Source organism: Atta cephalotes, assembly GCF_000143395.1.
Source record: "Atta cephalotes unplaced genomic scaffold scaffold00023, whole genome shotgun sequence".
Classification (NCBI taxonomy): Eukaryota; Metazoa; Arthropoda; class Insecta; order Hymenoptera; family Formicidae; genus Atta; species Atta cephalotes.
Window position 1 is genome coordinate 1,607,456 of NW_012130087.1, and position 17,203 is coordinate 1,624,658.

General features: G+C 38.0%; 2 protein-coding genes across 2 annotated transcripts in view; one reads left to right on the forward strand and one right to left on the reverse strand.

The window, feature by feature from the left end:
• LOC105619854 (protein pangolin, isoforms A/H/I/S-like) overlaps positions 1 to 5,732 on the forward strand; it is a 32,549-nt gene extending 26,817 nt beyond the window's left edge. The window contains exons 9-10 of the mRNA XM_012201372.1: positions 111 to 180; positions 5,174 to 5,732. Coding sequence (XP_012056762.1) covers positions 111 to 180; positions 5,174 to 5,732 — 629 coding nt within the window. The remainder of the gene's footprint in view (positions 1 to 110; positions 181 to 5,173) is intronic.
• A 4,472-nt stretch (positions 5,733 to 10,204) lies between these two features.
• LOC105619995 lies at positions 10,205 to 16,476 on the reverse strand (the record flags this gene model as incomplete). Its single annotated transcript, XM_012201505.1, has 4 exons — positions 15,745 to 16,476; positions 12,376 to 14,949; positions 11,442 to 12,270; positions 10,205 to 11,370 (listed from the first exon to the last, which is right to left on the reverse strand). Coding segments are annotated over exons 1-4 (5,301 nt in total), but the record flags the coding sequence as incomplete, so codon positions are not given.
• Positions 16,477 to 17,203: the final 727 nt, after the last annotated feature.

Below are 17,203 nucleotides of genomic sequence, written 5' to 3' on the forward strand. Positions count from 1 at the left end.
CGATGTCAATAACTATGTCATTCTTTTGACAGAATGTACTATGTCGAATAGTAATCCCATTTGCAAACAATTCACGATCATAGCATTAATCATTAATGTTTCCCTTCTAGGTAATAACATGAAGAAATGCCGTGCCAGGTACGGATTAGATCAACAAAGCCAATGGTGCAAACCTTGCAGGTATGTGTACCATGTGCAAAGCTTTTTTTCGATATATCTTGTGCTTTAGTGAGAAAACAATTGTTAGATCGCGCGTACGATTTTCGTAGTTCGTGTGTAAATATATACTAAATTTTACAGAAGTCAATAATTTGGCAATGTCATGTTTGTCGATTGTATTTAAAAAAAATTTTACCTTGTCTATCATTCAATCTAATATAGAGGATAGAGTACACGAAATACTTCCTTAATCTCGCAGAAGAAGATCTCGGATTCTTCCGCGTAACGTCAATCCTCTGTTTCATTTAATATAACGAGTATATAATTTAACACTTTACGGTAATGACTCGAGTAGCTTACTTAAAGTATACTTTGGCGCTTTAAAAGTAACTGGATGATTCGGAAACATCTATAAACGTTATTTTTTATATGTACTAATAACCTTCTTCAAGATTGCTCGCGACGTATCAGTCACAATTCTAGTATTCTCGATTTTCGCTATCTCGTATCGGTCTCGGACCCCGTTCCGTCATCCACATGTTATCCATATGGAATGACTTAAAGACATTACCAAATGGCATATCTCCGGAACGTACACAGAAAAGACTTCAAATTAACCATAATATATAGGCTCATATATAGGCAAAAAATTTGTGTTGATACAAGTATTTTGTGTTGATATTACTTTGCATTCAATTTAAGATTTGCTTAGTAAAAAATCTTGCATCAATGCAAACTCAATCAAATCAAGACTAAAATTTTTGAAACAAGATTACAATATTTTTGCTTATACATGAGCATATCATGGTTGATTTAAGAATAATCTCTTTTTTCTGTGTGTGTGTATATATACTGAAAATAAATGATATTATATTAACAGTATTAATATTTCATTGAAAATTTTGTTAATTCAATAATATTATTAATGAAATAAATATATCATGCTCTTGCATTGATCAAATTTTATTTGTTTCATTAATATTATTATGAATTATTAACAAAATTATTTTCGGTCAAAAAAATTCTGTTGATATAACATCATTTTTTTCAGTGTACAAATATCAGTGCTATGCGATATAATGCGCGAAGCGTCATGCGCAACAGGGTCGTCTCGTGTCAAGAATAATTCATGTTTGATGGTACTCCCTTCCTATCGAATCTACAAATATAGCATAGAACGAACGAGGAAAGAAACAGAGAAAAAAAGCACAGCGTGAAGCTGCGCGCTATCATCAGAAAATGTGTCTTCCAAAGAGAAAAAAAAAAGAACAAAAAGAGAAAGGGATGTGAATGACCAATCTCCTCCCTAGTTACGAGTGGGCGCACGACGCCGCCTAACGATGCTCAAACGTGTCCAACTGTATTTGGCTTGTAAATATCGGTTTCTAGAAGCACACTTTCGTAGTTTGTCGCGGTATCACGAGCCACCCGTTTTTTAACGTCGATTATACACTGCTTCGTTATCACAGCGTAGCCCAAATGCCCCAACTCCTGGCTGGGTTTGTGAATTTCATGGACCTCATTAAAGGGGCGAGGACGAATCCCATCGAACGGTTCTTTTTCTTTCCTTCCGTTTATTACGCGATGAAAGAAGGTGACAGTCTCGAGAGCAATCACCAGATTAAGCGCCATTTGAAGAACGTAGTTTACCAACGAATTGTGCCAACCTGGCAAACTTTCATCATCGCGTGCATGGGAATGAATTAGAAGCGTATAAAATTCGTGTCGTAAAACGTGTTAAATTCGTGTCGTAAAACGTAAAATTTCATCCTGTGCGATTGCATTTGGTTTGTGTTCATGCTGCCAAAATCAAGATTTATTTTGTCAGATACCGGGAGCACATAGTTTGTTGCACTTGGACTTGGCCGATTGCACTCTGCATTGAATGCACGTAACTTACATACCGCCTGTATAAACGTTATTGTGCTTTCGATTAGTAATGTTATCACGAATATTTAAGAAATCGTATTAGAAGATTGTAAATATAACGACAATAAAAACATAAATTGTAACGCAACCACGAATATTCATAGCGCTATTAAGTGCGCTAAGATCAATTCTAATAAACCATCGTGTCAGCGCGGATACTTGGGAGACATATTTTCTGATCGATACAACAATCGCTATATCTTCCACTGTCTTTCTTCGTTCCAGTTAAAATCCAAATTTATTCCAACGGGGCCGGCAATGCTGTAATCACGGTACCTATGTAATGCATAAATTATCATATCATTCGACTATCTTTTGTTGCCAAAATTTTATTTTCAAATATTTGGAGATGTCATTTATTATTAGCAAAAATATTTACATATATATGTTAAATAGAAAAAATTTAGTAGCTATTTTTTTTATCTCTTCTAAAATAGTGATATGAAATGATATTGTCTGACATCGATATCGCGCATTCCAGAATATGAAAAGTTGCATATAAAAAATTTGATAATCTCGATCTGATAATCACCGGCCTCGTTTTCGCGATTTTACTATCACAAGAAATCTAGGGACCGAAAGTTAGAAAAGCGGTAACACGTTCGACATACGTAGACACACGTGCGTGTGGGTGACGACACGATACGGTGCGAGATTGAGGTGGGATTAAGTCGACGATATGTCTTAGCGAGAGAGCGCCCCTTTAATGGCTGGTGGTTGGTTTTGGCAGCCCAGTGGAGCATGGAGCGGGGATGGGCATCCACGCGAGCATAATCCATCACGGTGTGGGAAGTAGCGCGGGGGCAGGGGTCGGGGCTGGAGGTGGTGGAGGGACGGTGGGGACAGCCGCCGCCCCGCCAAACACCAACACTGCCTCCAATGCCTCCTCGCCTCAGCAAGAACCCACTTATGTTAATCTCTAGTCAAGCCTATCGCCTCCCTTCTACTGCAACACTTCTTCTTAAACAGTGGTCAGTCCCGACTTGAAACCTACGGGCCTTCGTCGGTCCTCGCTATGGCCGGCCAGTCGCTCGAAAGATAACTCACAAATGATTTTATCTGTATCTCACATAACGGGATATTAAATTTTTTTCTGAAACTTGATGAGGACATATAGCTCGTTAAATATTATTGTGGAAAGATACGAGCGAAGAGAGCCCCATAGTAAGTGGCACGACGGTGGCCCGTGATGCTCGCATTGTTTCTCATTGTTGTGGCTCTTTACAGCTTATTATTGTTATTTATTTATCCCTCTCGTTTAGTTGGAATTTATTCAGTGTTGCCCTTAGCATGGCTGATCTGTAATATATATCATATTATATATATACATATATGTTTCTATATATATATATACACATGTAACAATTATTTATTCCGATTTTTGAACGTTTGACACTTAGAAGGTTTTTATATATTTTAATTTTTTAGCATGACAGTTCGTACGATTAAGACCGGATGATTGCGGATGTGTTCTTTTTCACATTTTTTTTTTTTACTTTTAATATCTAATCATTTTTTTCTTTTGTAATATTTTATACAATAACGTGTTTTTATACGTATATAGTAACCACTTAAGGCACTTCTTTAAAAAAAATCTCGCTGGCTGAACGTGTAGAATGAAATTTAAGTTAAAATTTTGCACAATTTCGTATTATCAAATTGACTTTCGGACTGGATTGCAAACAACTGCAATTGCAGTTCTTTTAACAAGATACCTGTTGCCATGTCTGTATTAGACATTTATTATTTTTATTTAAACAAAAGAAGGGACGCAAATTATTATTTCCTGCGAGAAATAAATTTTTTTCAGTATAAATGCGAAGAGTACGATTTTTGCTACTCAATATTAATTATACAATTATACATAACTATCGATAATATTTGACAAATAATATATATACGTTGCAATCCAGCACGAGATTTTCAAATGTTCGTTCGTTGTCGCGCACTAAAACTACGGAATCTAACTCCCGTAAATTTTGTGTAATGCTTTGACATCCAAGTGTGACTGCGAATTAATAGAAACTTCCGTCGTCCTCGGCAGCACGGCCGATAAAACTAATTGATTTAGCTGAGAGATAAATAATGAGAGCCAATGGCAGAGCGACAAAATGTCTCGACTGCGAAGCAGTTCTTGGACGAGGTCGGACAGGCTCACTTGTGAAAATTGTGCAGTAGCAAAATGCCTTTCTTCCTCTCGTCACACGGAATCTATTCTATCGATGTCCATCTTTTACGCGACTGAAAACTTCATTTTGAATACACTTAGTCGCAATATTCCTAGTTCCACGTAACATACTGTATCCATTCAATGTATGTACGTACGTTAATTGGCTTATGACAAATTGATGCTGAAAAAAGAACGCGGATCCCTATAAAATTATCGATTAACTGATGATAAATGATTCGATAGATGCCCCCTGGCATTTCGATTGAGTTTTGTTTCTTTTATCACGTACAAATTTCTTACACGTTATGCTTGTTACGTCCAAGAATTTTGAGCATGGCATTTGCGAGCGAGTGATCAGTGTCGAGCAATCGAAGCATTGTCAGGCGCACAAAGATTTGTTGCCTTCGGTAATTGAGGCATTGGAACATGAGATAATTTACTAACTCGAGATGGAGAAGTTTGTGTGTCTGACTTTGCGATGATGACGTAATCGCATGTTTTTTTTTTTAGTTGGTAATAATTTTAGATGTAACATTTTTCATGGACACTGCGCATTTCCAACGGTGAGACTTCCACCGAATGTCGAGCTCCACGTAAAGTTTAGAGATAATTGAAGAAAATTTAGAGACGCACGCAAGAGTCGAATTAAAATTAAATATTGTTTGAAAAAATATTACTTTGATTGGTCACACAATATTAGATTGAAGTAATCTTCTAGCTATGTTTTGTATATTAAAGAACATCGTGCTTTTAGAATATTACCAAAATATAAATAAAAATTTATATATTTGCTATATTATTTAAGAAATTATCTCTCACAGATGGAAATTGCAGCAATCGAAAGACAATATTATATTGTGTTTTCAATACACCTAAACGAGCATGTACTAATCGGTTCCACGTCGTTATTTCCAGACGTAAGAAGAAATGTATCAGATACATGGGGGAGGGAGGAGACGGAGACGGTGAAGCTGACGGTGAAGCTGAGGATGATCATTCAGAGGATAATCTGGGTAGCGTAGGAGAGGCGGGGACTCCTGAGGAGGACGAATCTTTGAGTAGTCCCGGGGGCCTATCCGCGTTGTCTAGTCTGGCGAGTCCTTCGTTGGTCTTACCATCGCCCTCAAGTCTGGCCAGTCCATGTCCGTGCCCGTGCCCGTTGACGCCCCCGGTGCCGCCCCCACCTCTGTCAAATACGAACCAGCCGCCAGTGGTGACAACGACGACGACGACGACGACATCGGTGGCGGCGGCGGCGGCGGCAGCGGCAGCGATGGCAATGGCAGGATCGGCAGTGACATCAGCGGTAATGCAACAGCAACCGCAACCACCTCCGCAGCCTCACCGCAATCCCGTCGGCACGAATCCTCACGACATTAACAATCCGCTCAGCGTGAACCAGCTGACCGGACAGTGTATAAAAAGCGAGCCCGCACCTTCGGGCCCTTCCAACCCGGCAATCAGTGTTACGTAGCCCCGGCCGGACCCACGTGACCGAACTGTTGCTACACGCGGTGTCATCTATAGGGTCCGTCTACGTATGCACGCGATAAGAAGGCTGGATAATGAAGAACCGACTAAAATGATGATAGAAATAAAAAAAGGAACTTGGCGAATGAGAAACCAAATAAGAATCGCTTTCGTTTAGCGTTTCTCTCAGTTCCGATCTGATTTGGGAGGGGCGGGGGGAGGGGGGGATTTGACAGAGGCTCAAGGAGACTATAGTATTTTCGAGATGCCTGAAAGTAATTCGAGTGGTTACTTAGTCGAGTTAGATGCAGTCTACAATCGAAGCGGTACTGTCGATGATTCGAATTTGAACATGCGAAATCATCGTATGAATCTTCCAGCGCCATTATGGATAGCGTCGCCTTCGATTATTTTCTCCTGGCCTCACTCTTATCCATTCGCCGAAATAGAGATCATCCAAAGTCGGGAATAATGATCAAGACGTTATTATACGTGTTAACGAAAGAACAGAAATAAATACTATGTGCAGAAATACTCAGGACCAAGTATTTGGTTGTAGTCACCCGCTCAGCAAAAAGACAAATGTAAGCGAGATGTAAGCGTGAGAGAATATATGTGCATGTATGCTTGCGAAACTGGGGAAGAGCAAGGTGCACGTCTGATAATAATGCGACAGAGAAAGCAAGCTCATTGAAAGTGCGCGTGACGCAGCTTGTAGTCCTTGTTACGTTGTGATGCCAATGACTGAGAGTCATGTTCCTGTGCCAGCTACTATACTCTAGGAAAGTAATTATATTGCGGATAAATAGCTAAAAGCATAAAGCGGAGGAGCCGCAAGAAAAAAAATGAAGCGGCGCGCTCACGCGTGAGATGCGTTTTATTATCATTTGTTTATTCGACCTCACCTCACACGTCAAGTGTGTGTTAAGATATCTAACTTCTATGTATATGCAATTTGTTATTTTTTTAAAAGTCTATACACACCGTGCGGGTTGATTAGCATGTAAGATCCTTTTTATTGACTCCCCATTCACTCGAATATTTTTTTCTTTCTCTCTCCTTTTCTTTTTCTTCCCTTATTTTTGATAATGTTACATTGATAAATGGCGCTATACGATCGATAAGGTTCTAAAGGCAACGTGTTTCTGTAAAACTTGTCAAGTAAACTTTTCCATTTGTACGGAATATAACACGCTATTAACTACGTAGTTATTAAGTATAAATACGTATATTGATAAATGCGTATTAATACTAATAATACGTATTTATTAAACTTCGAATTTTTATTATTACTGTCGCAATCGACTTAACATCATTCAATGTCTTCATCTTTTTGATTCTTTTCTCAAATTAGATAATAATTTTAGCCGTTGATTCGCATGCTTTGTACTTTCGATTGAACAAAGACAATAATAAAAATAAAAACTAAACTCAATGAATGCAATTATTCTCTATAGAAATATTGGAATTAGTTGCATCAGTCTCAAATAACTTGCGAATGTCAAAAGTTACATTGAAGTTTTCAGAAGATTATCCTATAATCTGTTTATTTCCCTCTCATATTTTTATTATTCTTTTTAAACATTTTCTACTTATCTTTTCACTTTTACGTATTAACGTGAGCGTTCGATGAGTGTGTAGTAATCCAATGCGACTTGAGGATTAGTTGATTTGTAATCTGTATGTTTGCGCATCAGAGAAATAAGTTTCTCTCTCAAATCGTGAAATAGAAAAATTTATCGTTGGAACAATCGCTCAATAAATGATGATTAAGAACGGATTTTCGAAAAAACATTTTATGATATCGTAAAAAGTTTATAAGTTTTACTAATGTTTTATATATTTTTCTCTCCGTTATTAACGGAGTTTTTAGCATGTGGTTTCAAACATTAGAATAATGCAGGTTTTTTTGTTTCTAGGTGCAAAACATTATAAATATTTTTATCGGCAACTCTACGTTTTTCCTTATGTTTTATTATATATATATATATATTGTTTATATATCGTATCTCGGTGTAACGTGCAAATGTAAAACGTACTATTTGAACAATTATATACGAAATAATATGAAATAATGAATATATTTTTCATTATTTTGTGAGTTGTTTTTGTTGCGAAAAATCTATTAGCCGATAATCCTCTTTTTTTATAAATGTAATAGAAATTAATCGTAAAAGATTCTTCGCAATATTGTTTCGTAAGAGAACAGCTAATTTCTTTCATTTTTATTCATCTTATCATTAAGATTTTAATCATCTAATTTCAAAAAAATTTTATTTTCAATATTTTCAAAAATACATATTTACAAAAATGACAAAAACGAATTTTTTTTACAATAAGACATTACACACAATAGTACGTTTTGTAAAAAGATAAAAAATTCACGTATCTTATACGCAATTTCAAGCACACCGATTATATAATTGCGATGAGAATTGTTAATGACTGATCTCGTTCTGTTATGCGACATTTTGGTGCGATTCTAGTTTTTCTTTACCGTCTATTACCAAATCGGAAAGAAATGGGCGAAAGGGATCCTTTGTAACGATTGTTCCGTAAGCGTTTATTCAGAGAGCAGTTTCTCTTTTGTACATAAAATAAATATGTTTTATATAAGATGCATTTGTTGCGGCGCATGGGAAAGTGCAATGGAGGTGCCAATGAGAGAATGAGAGTGTGAAATTGCGCGCGTTTGTGCGCCACGAAATGGAAGTAGACGTTGCAGAAGAATGCACGCGAACGTCTATGACAATATCTTCCCTTATTTCCCTTCCGCAATGTGTTTCCCCTTCTTTTTTTTTATATTCTTTGTTTTTTCTTTTGTTTTTTTACTTCATTAGCCGCGTTCAGCAGAAAAGCAGCTTTGCAATTGTAAAATTCTTCAACATGGATTGGTTCTTATCCTTAGCTTCTTATTAGATCTACATGCGTAACCAATAATATTAAACAATTTTGCAACAGTTTTTGCGATTGCTTTTTCTGCTGAACTCAGCCGTAGACTGGAATCATCCGGTGTCTGTATAACGAACATGGCGAAAACCGCTGTAGGAACGCATCGTCGAGTATAGCAGCGAACTAAACGTGCCATAACAACGTCATGCCAATATTATCCATATAATACATATTGTTTTTGACATTATAATCCATTCCTAGTTCCGTCGTGGAGCGTCAGCCACTGACGCGAACTTGCCCTTTTCTCCCTCCTTCCCTCTTCACTCGATCCATCGTTCTCTCTCCCTTCCTACCCGCCTTCTTCGTTTGTCGATCGAACTCTTTAAACAGACTGAAAATGGCATTTAGTAGGAACCTTTTCGCGAATGACGATCTATATATTATGCGATCGCGAACAAAGCGAAATATTTTAGCAGTACTCGAACGAAAGAGAAACGTAGACTCTCGCGCGTACAGGATGTTCGATCGAGGAACTGAAGTACCTATCGAATAAGTACGGGGCAAGGACAACCAGCAACGTCTCACGAGAGACGAATGCGGAAAGAAAGGAGGTAGCAGTGGACATTTAGCGACAGATATAGTCAATACATGAAAACGAGACTCTTCAAGTTTCACGCGAGACATTTGAGTATCGTTATACATGAGGAGAATGATGGTGAGTGGGACCGATTTCTTCCTGATGAGCGATTTGATTTGGAACCGCAAAGGAAGCCCTCATAGATCATCTCGAGCCCGCTCGCTACTTCCTTTCTCGCTCTGTTAGGAACGACGTCGTCTAGGATTCGGTGACGAACTGTTTGGGGACGTGAAAGCGTCTCGGTTTAACCGGGTATAAAGAGAACGTATCCCCTGGGATGCAGAATGCGATTCTCGGAATGCGAGCAAACTCGCTCGATACGGCCTACAGTCCGCTCGAGAAGAGAGAGTATCGAGATTTGCTCGCGAGTCGCAAATGACGACCCCCCCCCCCTTTCTCCGGTGACGAGGGTGACCAAGCTCGTGCCGATCGAGTCGGGAGTTCGAAGCTAGTGTCTCGCTTCAAAGGAATGATTGTACCATATTGTAAAGTATCAATCGACAGTTCTCAACTGCGTTGTACAGTGTTTTCTAAGTATCTAGGCTGATAGCGCGCGTGTAATTGAAGAAAAGGAACATTGTATTTATACTAATAAGCGATCTGTATCATTCATTCTCGTATAGCCTGTAATCCTACTCATGTAGATGCTAAAAGTGATTTGTGTCATAAAGAAACCCTATAAATAAAATTAGCACTTTGAGAACGTTGTCGACCGCGTGTACAAATTTTTTCTCTCACTTCCATTTATCTTTCGTTGACTTTGACGCAAAATTTTCGCGTGCGTTTAAGGATTGTGGAATATTTTCTTAAATTCTGAAAATTTTACATAGATGCATGGCACCTTGAGATTCGTATCGTTGTAGTTACTTGGAGAATAAAGAAAAGTAAAACGTACAACCAAATATTTATTAATATTTACATGAATAAATGTTTCTCGTGGTTGAAAAAAAATGCAGGCTCAATACGTTAACCGCGTTTAGAGTATATACATTCGATCGCTTCGAGTTGCAATTGTCCACGAATATCTTTGCCATCCTTGCGATACTGTTACACTTGAACATACATGCGGCGCCGTCGTAGGCAGGTTTACCCCGATCATTTCTCGAGCACGGGTCAAACATATAGAATTTACCGTAATGCTGCATCACAGCCATCGCCAGATTGTTTGTGTGCAATATTCCGGCGCAATTCACGCGGAAAAACATGGCGAGCGCCTCGGACAGATCGAAGATATGAAGTATCCCGGCGGTAGTATGATTATGAACGTGAATGGTGACCCTCAAGTCACCCACGATAAACACGGTGAGCAACTCACTGGGTGAGAGATTCCTGGCGCCCGGTCGAGCGGCTCGGGCACTCTCAAAGTACAGCGAATCACCGTACTTGAGTACAGTATCAATTAGCTCGGAAGTCCACGTGGATGGCACGTGCAGCAGCCCCATTACAACGGCGACTGCCGCGATTGCCGTACTCTGCAAACCCCTGTTTCTCAGACTGAAGGTACGATGATTCATGTGCAGGCTGCCATGCAGAACACTCAGTTCGTCGTCCACGATACTGTACTCATTCAGCGATTCCACGTTCAACCTAACTGTCTTTTTTGGGCAGATAATTGAAACGAGTGGTGCGATACGATCTAAATATGGTTGGAAACCACCTGGACACGGCAATGTCTCAATTATGACGTTCCTTATGATTACCCGACAGATCTCGAAAGCCCCATATCTCTCACGGGGATCAATGTTTGCAAAGATTGTATCATATAAAGGTTCCAGACAAGCAAACCACATTATACACGAAGTTCCGTTGGAATCTGGTAGACCCTGATCGTTTCTAGCTCTAGGATCATACATGAAGTAAACACCCAGATCTTTCCAAATAGCTATCATATCGCGATCGGTTATTAGAATACCAGCACGATTATCTTCAAAAAATTTCCGCAAACCTTCCTCCAATAAAATCGAAGAAGATTGTTCTCGCCGAGTTGTTCTCTTCTCGCGTTTATCAATCTTTTCTTTCTCTTCCCCCTTTTTATCTTCCGAGACGGAAGGTTCAATCGCCACCAGACCGATTACGGTATTAGGCTCGATGTCAGCAGTCAAAACATTGACACCTGCGAAAATATAAATTCCGAAATTTGTTCAGAATTATTTTAAAAGCAGCGGAAACGTACGACATACATACCCACATAGAATACTCTGATAATATCCTTTGGTTTCAATCTCGATTCGGGTTTGATCTTTCTTGATTCTTGATGAACGTTACTACCGATTGCCAAAATCTCGTCCATAGTCTTTTTCGTCCAGGTGATGGGACTCTTAACGATTGACATACCGAGCGCAACGACACAATTTGCCGCTGTTTGTCGATTACGTAACGTCTCGGGAAAGATCTTGTCGCCTTGATGATAGCTTCCACGCAAGATAGCACGCGCCTCGCCCCGTAATTTTCTGTAAGCGTTCAAAGGAGGCAGGTTCGTTGGTCGAATCGCCGGACTAGGATCAAGTTTCCAAAGTGGCGGTTTAGTCCAGTCCAGCACGTCGATCGCAGTAATTTGATAATCGCCTTCGGTTCCCAAGTGATGTAGAAGATAATCTACAAGGAGACTCGTATCCTTGAACCTGATTACTTGCGGTACCGTTGACACGTTTTCTTTCATAGTAGCGGACCAATTGGGTATTAGAACATAATATGCGTCATCGGCCTTCCATATGGCTAAATTTTTATTTCCTCGTACGGTCAATACGCCAGCTTCGTACTTGTTGAAGAAATTGTCGATTCCGCTTCGTAAATTTTGAATCTTAGGAGCTATCCCGGTAAGACTACCCGCTTGAACACAATCCTTGATTGTTAAAGCGATGCGCCGAGAAGACAGGAAAAATTCACTGATGATTTCGTTCACTAAGGGTACCGAGCCATTACCGAGTCTCTCGACACACTTTGAATGTAGTTTGTCGCCAGTAACGATAACTTGATCGAGAATTGACGATGTCCACTGTCTCGGTTGGTAGACCTTTATTAATTTTCCATGTTAATTATCTTTGCGCAGTTGAGTTATATATAGTTGAATTAATTAAGTAAAATTAATTAAGCTGATTATATAAAGAAAAAAAGAAACCTTGGAAAAGACGATAGCCATCGCGGCGATGGCTGCACTTTGTTTGCCATGATTTGTCTTGTCGAACCTTTCGTCTGTCATAGTGACGTTACCGTCGATGCTCCAGACACCGTCTGCGAGTTTGGGAAAATGATGCCACAGATCTTCACCGGAAGTAGTCTTTTTCACACGTTCGGCTTGGGCCACTCGCGTCTCGTACACATTGTCGATTGAGATGGCATCGATGACGAAGTCGTCGGCCTCCCGTACAACTGTTCGAAGAACGTCAGCTAATGAGGGGATATCGGTGAACCACATCACTGCTGCAGCTTCATTCTTATCTGTAGGTTTGCCTTGAGCGTTTCTACCCCTAGGATCCATTGTGAAGAACACTTCGCCTTCTCTCCAAATCGGCATTATTACGTCATCCTGACGAAATATTCCCATCGAGTTTCCCTCAAAAAACTGTTCGAGTAATCTTATCACATCAGTCATGCTTCCGGTGATAGATTCTTCTTCAAATCCAACTGATATTCGATTGACTCCTATGGTAAAGTTTTCTGCGATTTCCGTAGGAAGAAGATAATCTCTGGGAGTTTCCTCTTCAGCCTCTACTTCAGGTAGATTTATTAAGTTCTCATTAGTGAGTTTATCGCCAATTTTCAAGATATCGTCTACAAGTTCACTGTACCATAAATGAGGATCGTAAAGTTTTGTCATAGCCAAAGTCGTTAAACCATTAGCAGCTTGCTGTTTATCTCTCGTTATTCGTTTGAAGACCAATTCATTTCTTTGATTGATGGTACCCAAAAGTATAGCGCCAGTCTCGCCCAAATTCGAATAGTTGTTCAAATTCGGCATAATCGGTATTAGTTTATCTGCCTCAATCTCCTCATCCGTCATAAGTGGACCGATAGATACAGACTTTAATTCGTGTATCATGAAATCGTTCTCGCCTTCATTGTGCCCCGCATTCTTTTTAATGAGATCTGCTAACGCTGAGAGGTCCGAAGATCGTACCAAGCAGGCAGAATTTTCTTCGTCTCTCTCCGCTGATTGACCTAATTTATCACGAGGATTTGGATCGAAATAATAATAAAATATCTCTTTTTTATCCTCGTCCTTCATCTCTTCTTCGTCTTTCCATACTGCCACTGAGAGTCTCTTCGTCTCAACTATTCCATAATATTTGTCCTCGAAGAATTGATTTAAGCCTCTTTCTAAGTTTAGTAATTTAGAATCATCCGATGCTGATAGATCACCGACAACTGCCGCCTCGTTGATATCAATAATTATTTTTCGATTTTTGAAATACAAATTTTTTTTCAGATCTCGGACAAGAAGCAATTTTTCAATTTCTTCTTCCATTGTGGCAGGCTTAGACCAGTTGTAATAAGCGTCGCCTTCCTTGATCACTTCATCGACGGTTTCCTTACTCCATTTTGCTGCTGGCGTTTCCCCTGCGCTAACCAAGGCCACAACTGGCATAGCGAGACCTTGAACTCCTTGATTTTCTTCTTCAAATAACTCATCCATGTTGGATATTTCACCTTGCAACACCCACGTCTTACCTGCCATACCGGGCTGAAACTCGTTCCAAGCTCGAGTGCCAGGCACATCGTCCACGATCGTGACATGCCGAATAGTGAACCGATCGTTCTTTCTCGTAGGATCAACATTTTTCAAGAACAGTGCAGTCAAGGAATCTAAGTCTGGAAATCGAATCACGCAACAATTTCCTATTTCTTTCTTATCCTTCTGTATAATTTCCTCTTTTCTATCCTTTTCTGTAACTTTGTCAGTTTTCTCTTCTCTTATCCTAATGCCAGTGGCATCACAATATCGAGGATCGAATAGATAGTAATAATCATCCTGACTCCAGACTGTCACCGCCATTGAAGTCGTTTCGATCACACCTTCCTCGTTTAACAGAAAAAACTCTTCTAGTGCCTGTTTCAAATTCAAAACTGACGGTATCTTCGAGGTAATTGTACCGGTCACGGTGATCAGATCAACATCTATCACTAGTTTACGATCTTCTATTTGGAATTTGGTATTATCTAAATCGGCCGCTGTCATTGTCTTTATTATTGGCTTGTCGGATTTAACTTTAGCATACAATAAATCACCCATCATCAGGATTTCATCCAGCGTCGATTTCACCCATGTCTTTACTGGATGCATTTTCTTCATAGCAATAGCCATCACGCAATTTGCTACGTTTTGTCCACCTTTGCCTTTGTATATTTCCTCGTCTTCATGGGTTAGACCATGAAGAATCGCTATTTTATCGGGTAATTCCGTGAACGTGGATGGCACGTTTACTCGCATGTCATCGTATGAATATCCTGTGTCAAAGTTGTTTCGATTCACCAACAACTCTGTAGCAAAATATCGATCGATGCTATAATTTGAAATTTTGATTGATAACGGTTCTTTTCGTATTCTTGCAAGTTTGTGCACTTTTTCTTTCTGCACAGGCTTTGTGCAGTCCACTTTATGATCATCGATGTCAATAGGATTAATGGATCGTAATACGCTCTTCCGAACTATAGGTGGACCAATAACATCAAATCGGTCAACGAATGCATCGACCTATAAATTTCTATTTTCATATATATGTATAACTATGTAAGTATTTTTTTATATATAAATACCTAGCAAACGAGAATGGATTAAAATAGATTGAAATTTTTTTTCTATCCGAATGCGTATTTTAAATAGCGAATACTTTTTTTTTATTTAATTGAATTCAATTGGATTCAATTAGATTCAATTGGATGCAATTGGATTGAAAAACTACATTTCCTATTCAAAATTTTGAATTGAATAATATTCACAATGTGTGTGTTGTGCACAGAAAAAGCTAATATTATTTTTAAATTGAAGAGCATAGAGATATGCTCTATGCAATTCCTATAAATTAATAAAAATGCATTCAGGATTGAAAAACATTCATTTTAATATTCGTGAATCAATATTTCTGAAAATCTGAATCCATTTCAATTCATTTCAATTCTCATTTGTTGGGTATATATTATTTACATCATTCTTTTTATCTTTATATAAATATCTTTATATAGTATATGGACTTTCTCTTTGTAATATACTTGTGTAATAATAATGAATTTTATTCTTACAAGTAACATTTCATAAAAAAAAATAAGCTTCTCCCTTCTCTCTCTCTCTCTTTCTCTCTTTCTCTCGCCGCGGAAAAAATGTTATATAAATGGACATATTTTTTATATATAATCATATATAATTGTATATAAAATATGTTAATTTTTTTTATATAATTATATTTAATCTTATATAATTATATATGAAACATTTTCTCCCGGATCTCTATTACTACTATTATTATTATCGCTATTCTACTGCTATTATTACCTCTATGGCACGCAACAAGGTGACTTTGTCGATACAATATCGAGAGTCATAACGCCAATTTAGGTTCTTTAACAAATGATCATGCAAGTCATTTATATACTTGAACCTCATGAGGCAAGCTGTGCCATCAGCATAATGTAGACCAGTCTCATCGCATGAGGCTGGATTGTAGCAAAAGAAACCGGCATTTCCAGACTGACGCCATACAGCAACGGAATTACCTTGAGCAGTGATTACTCCAGAATCATTATTTCTGAGAAATTTTTGGAGGCCTTCAGCAAAATCCGAACAGCCAATTGACTGGCTAAAGAGATTGCCACGGATACCATTTTTTTCGATATCAACCCAAATTTTGTAGAAACCAATATAGAATTCATTGTGTACGAGATTGGTCCTCATATATTCATCATCTTTCAACTTGTTTCTCCTCAAGCTTATGCGAAACAACTTGTCACCATATTCGAGTACTTGATCTATATGATGACTCGTCCACTCTTTGGGTTCAAACAGGCGACCGTAAACGATAGCCACTATCGCGCACGGTGCTGCTTGTCGTCCTCGACTTTTATACTTGAACCGGCGATCACTCATCGCACGAGAACCTCGAAGAATAAATGAACATGGTGTTAGAACTTGAAAGCGATGCCATCGTTTTCCAATATTATTACGAAGTGAAATTTTTCCTTTGATTTGTCCTATATCACCCTCGCCGATACTACTATGATTCTCCATATCTTCTAACTTTTGTGATAATTTATTTTTCGATAATTTACATTTCTCTTGAGATGTCAGATAATCCGAATATATATATATGTATTTGTCTATAAAAAATTAATGAAGAAATTAATTTAAAAAATTTACATGGATGCATATATTTTTTATAATTCAATACAATTTAATATTTTAATAATTTAAGTTCGTACTTACTTAACCCATGATAAAAATTAATGAATGAAAATGATATTAACCTATATTTTTGTTTCGCGTTTTTAACAATATAAAAATTACTGTGTTGCTTGCAGAATTTTGCTTTGGAATTGTTTCACTTGTAGATTTACGAGTATGATTAAATAAGTTTTATGCAAAGAAAGACATCTGTCAAAAGATTAATTTGGAACCGAAACAAAAGGTATCGATTAAACAAGCCTGTAATTTTCGATACAATAATTGTATATATGTCTCAAGAAGTCAAAAATTACATTTAAAAAAGAATTATAAAAGAAATATAAAAAAGAATTTATAATTTATAGTGATTTGAAAGGTAAAGAACATACAGAAATGATCCGAGTAAAGTATATTTAAAACTTTATTACGTCAACATATGAAAATTATAATAAATATTTTATAAATACAGAAGTATAAATAAAGTGAAGCCAAATACAACTTGCTTTTCATTGTAATAATATCGATGTTTTCGTAAAGATTTATATACAATGTACGAATAATAGAAATCAAGTTG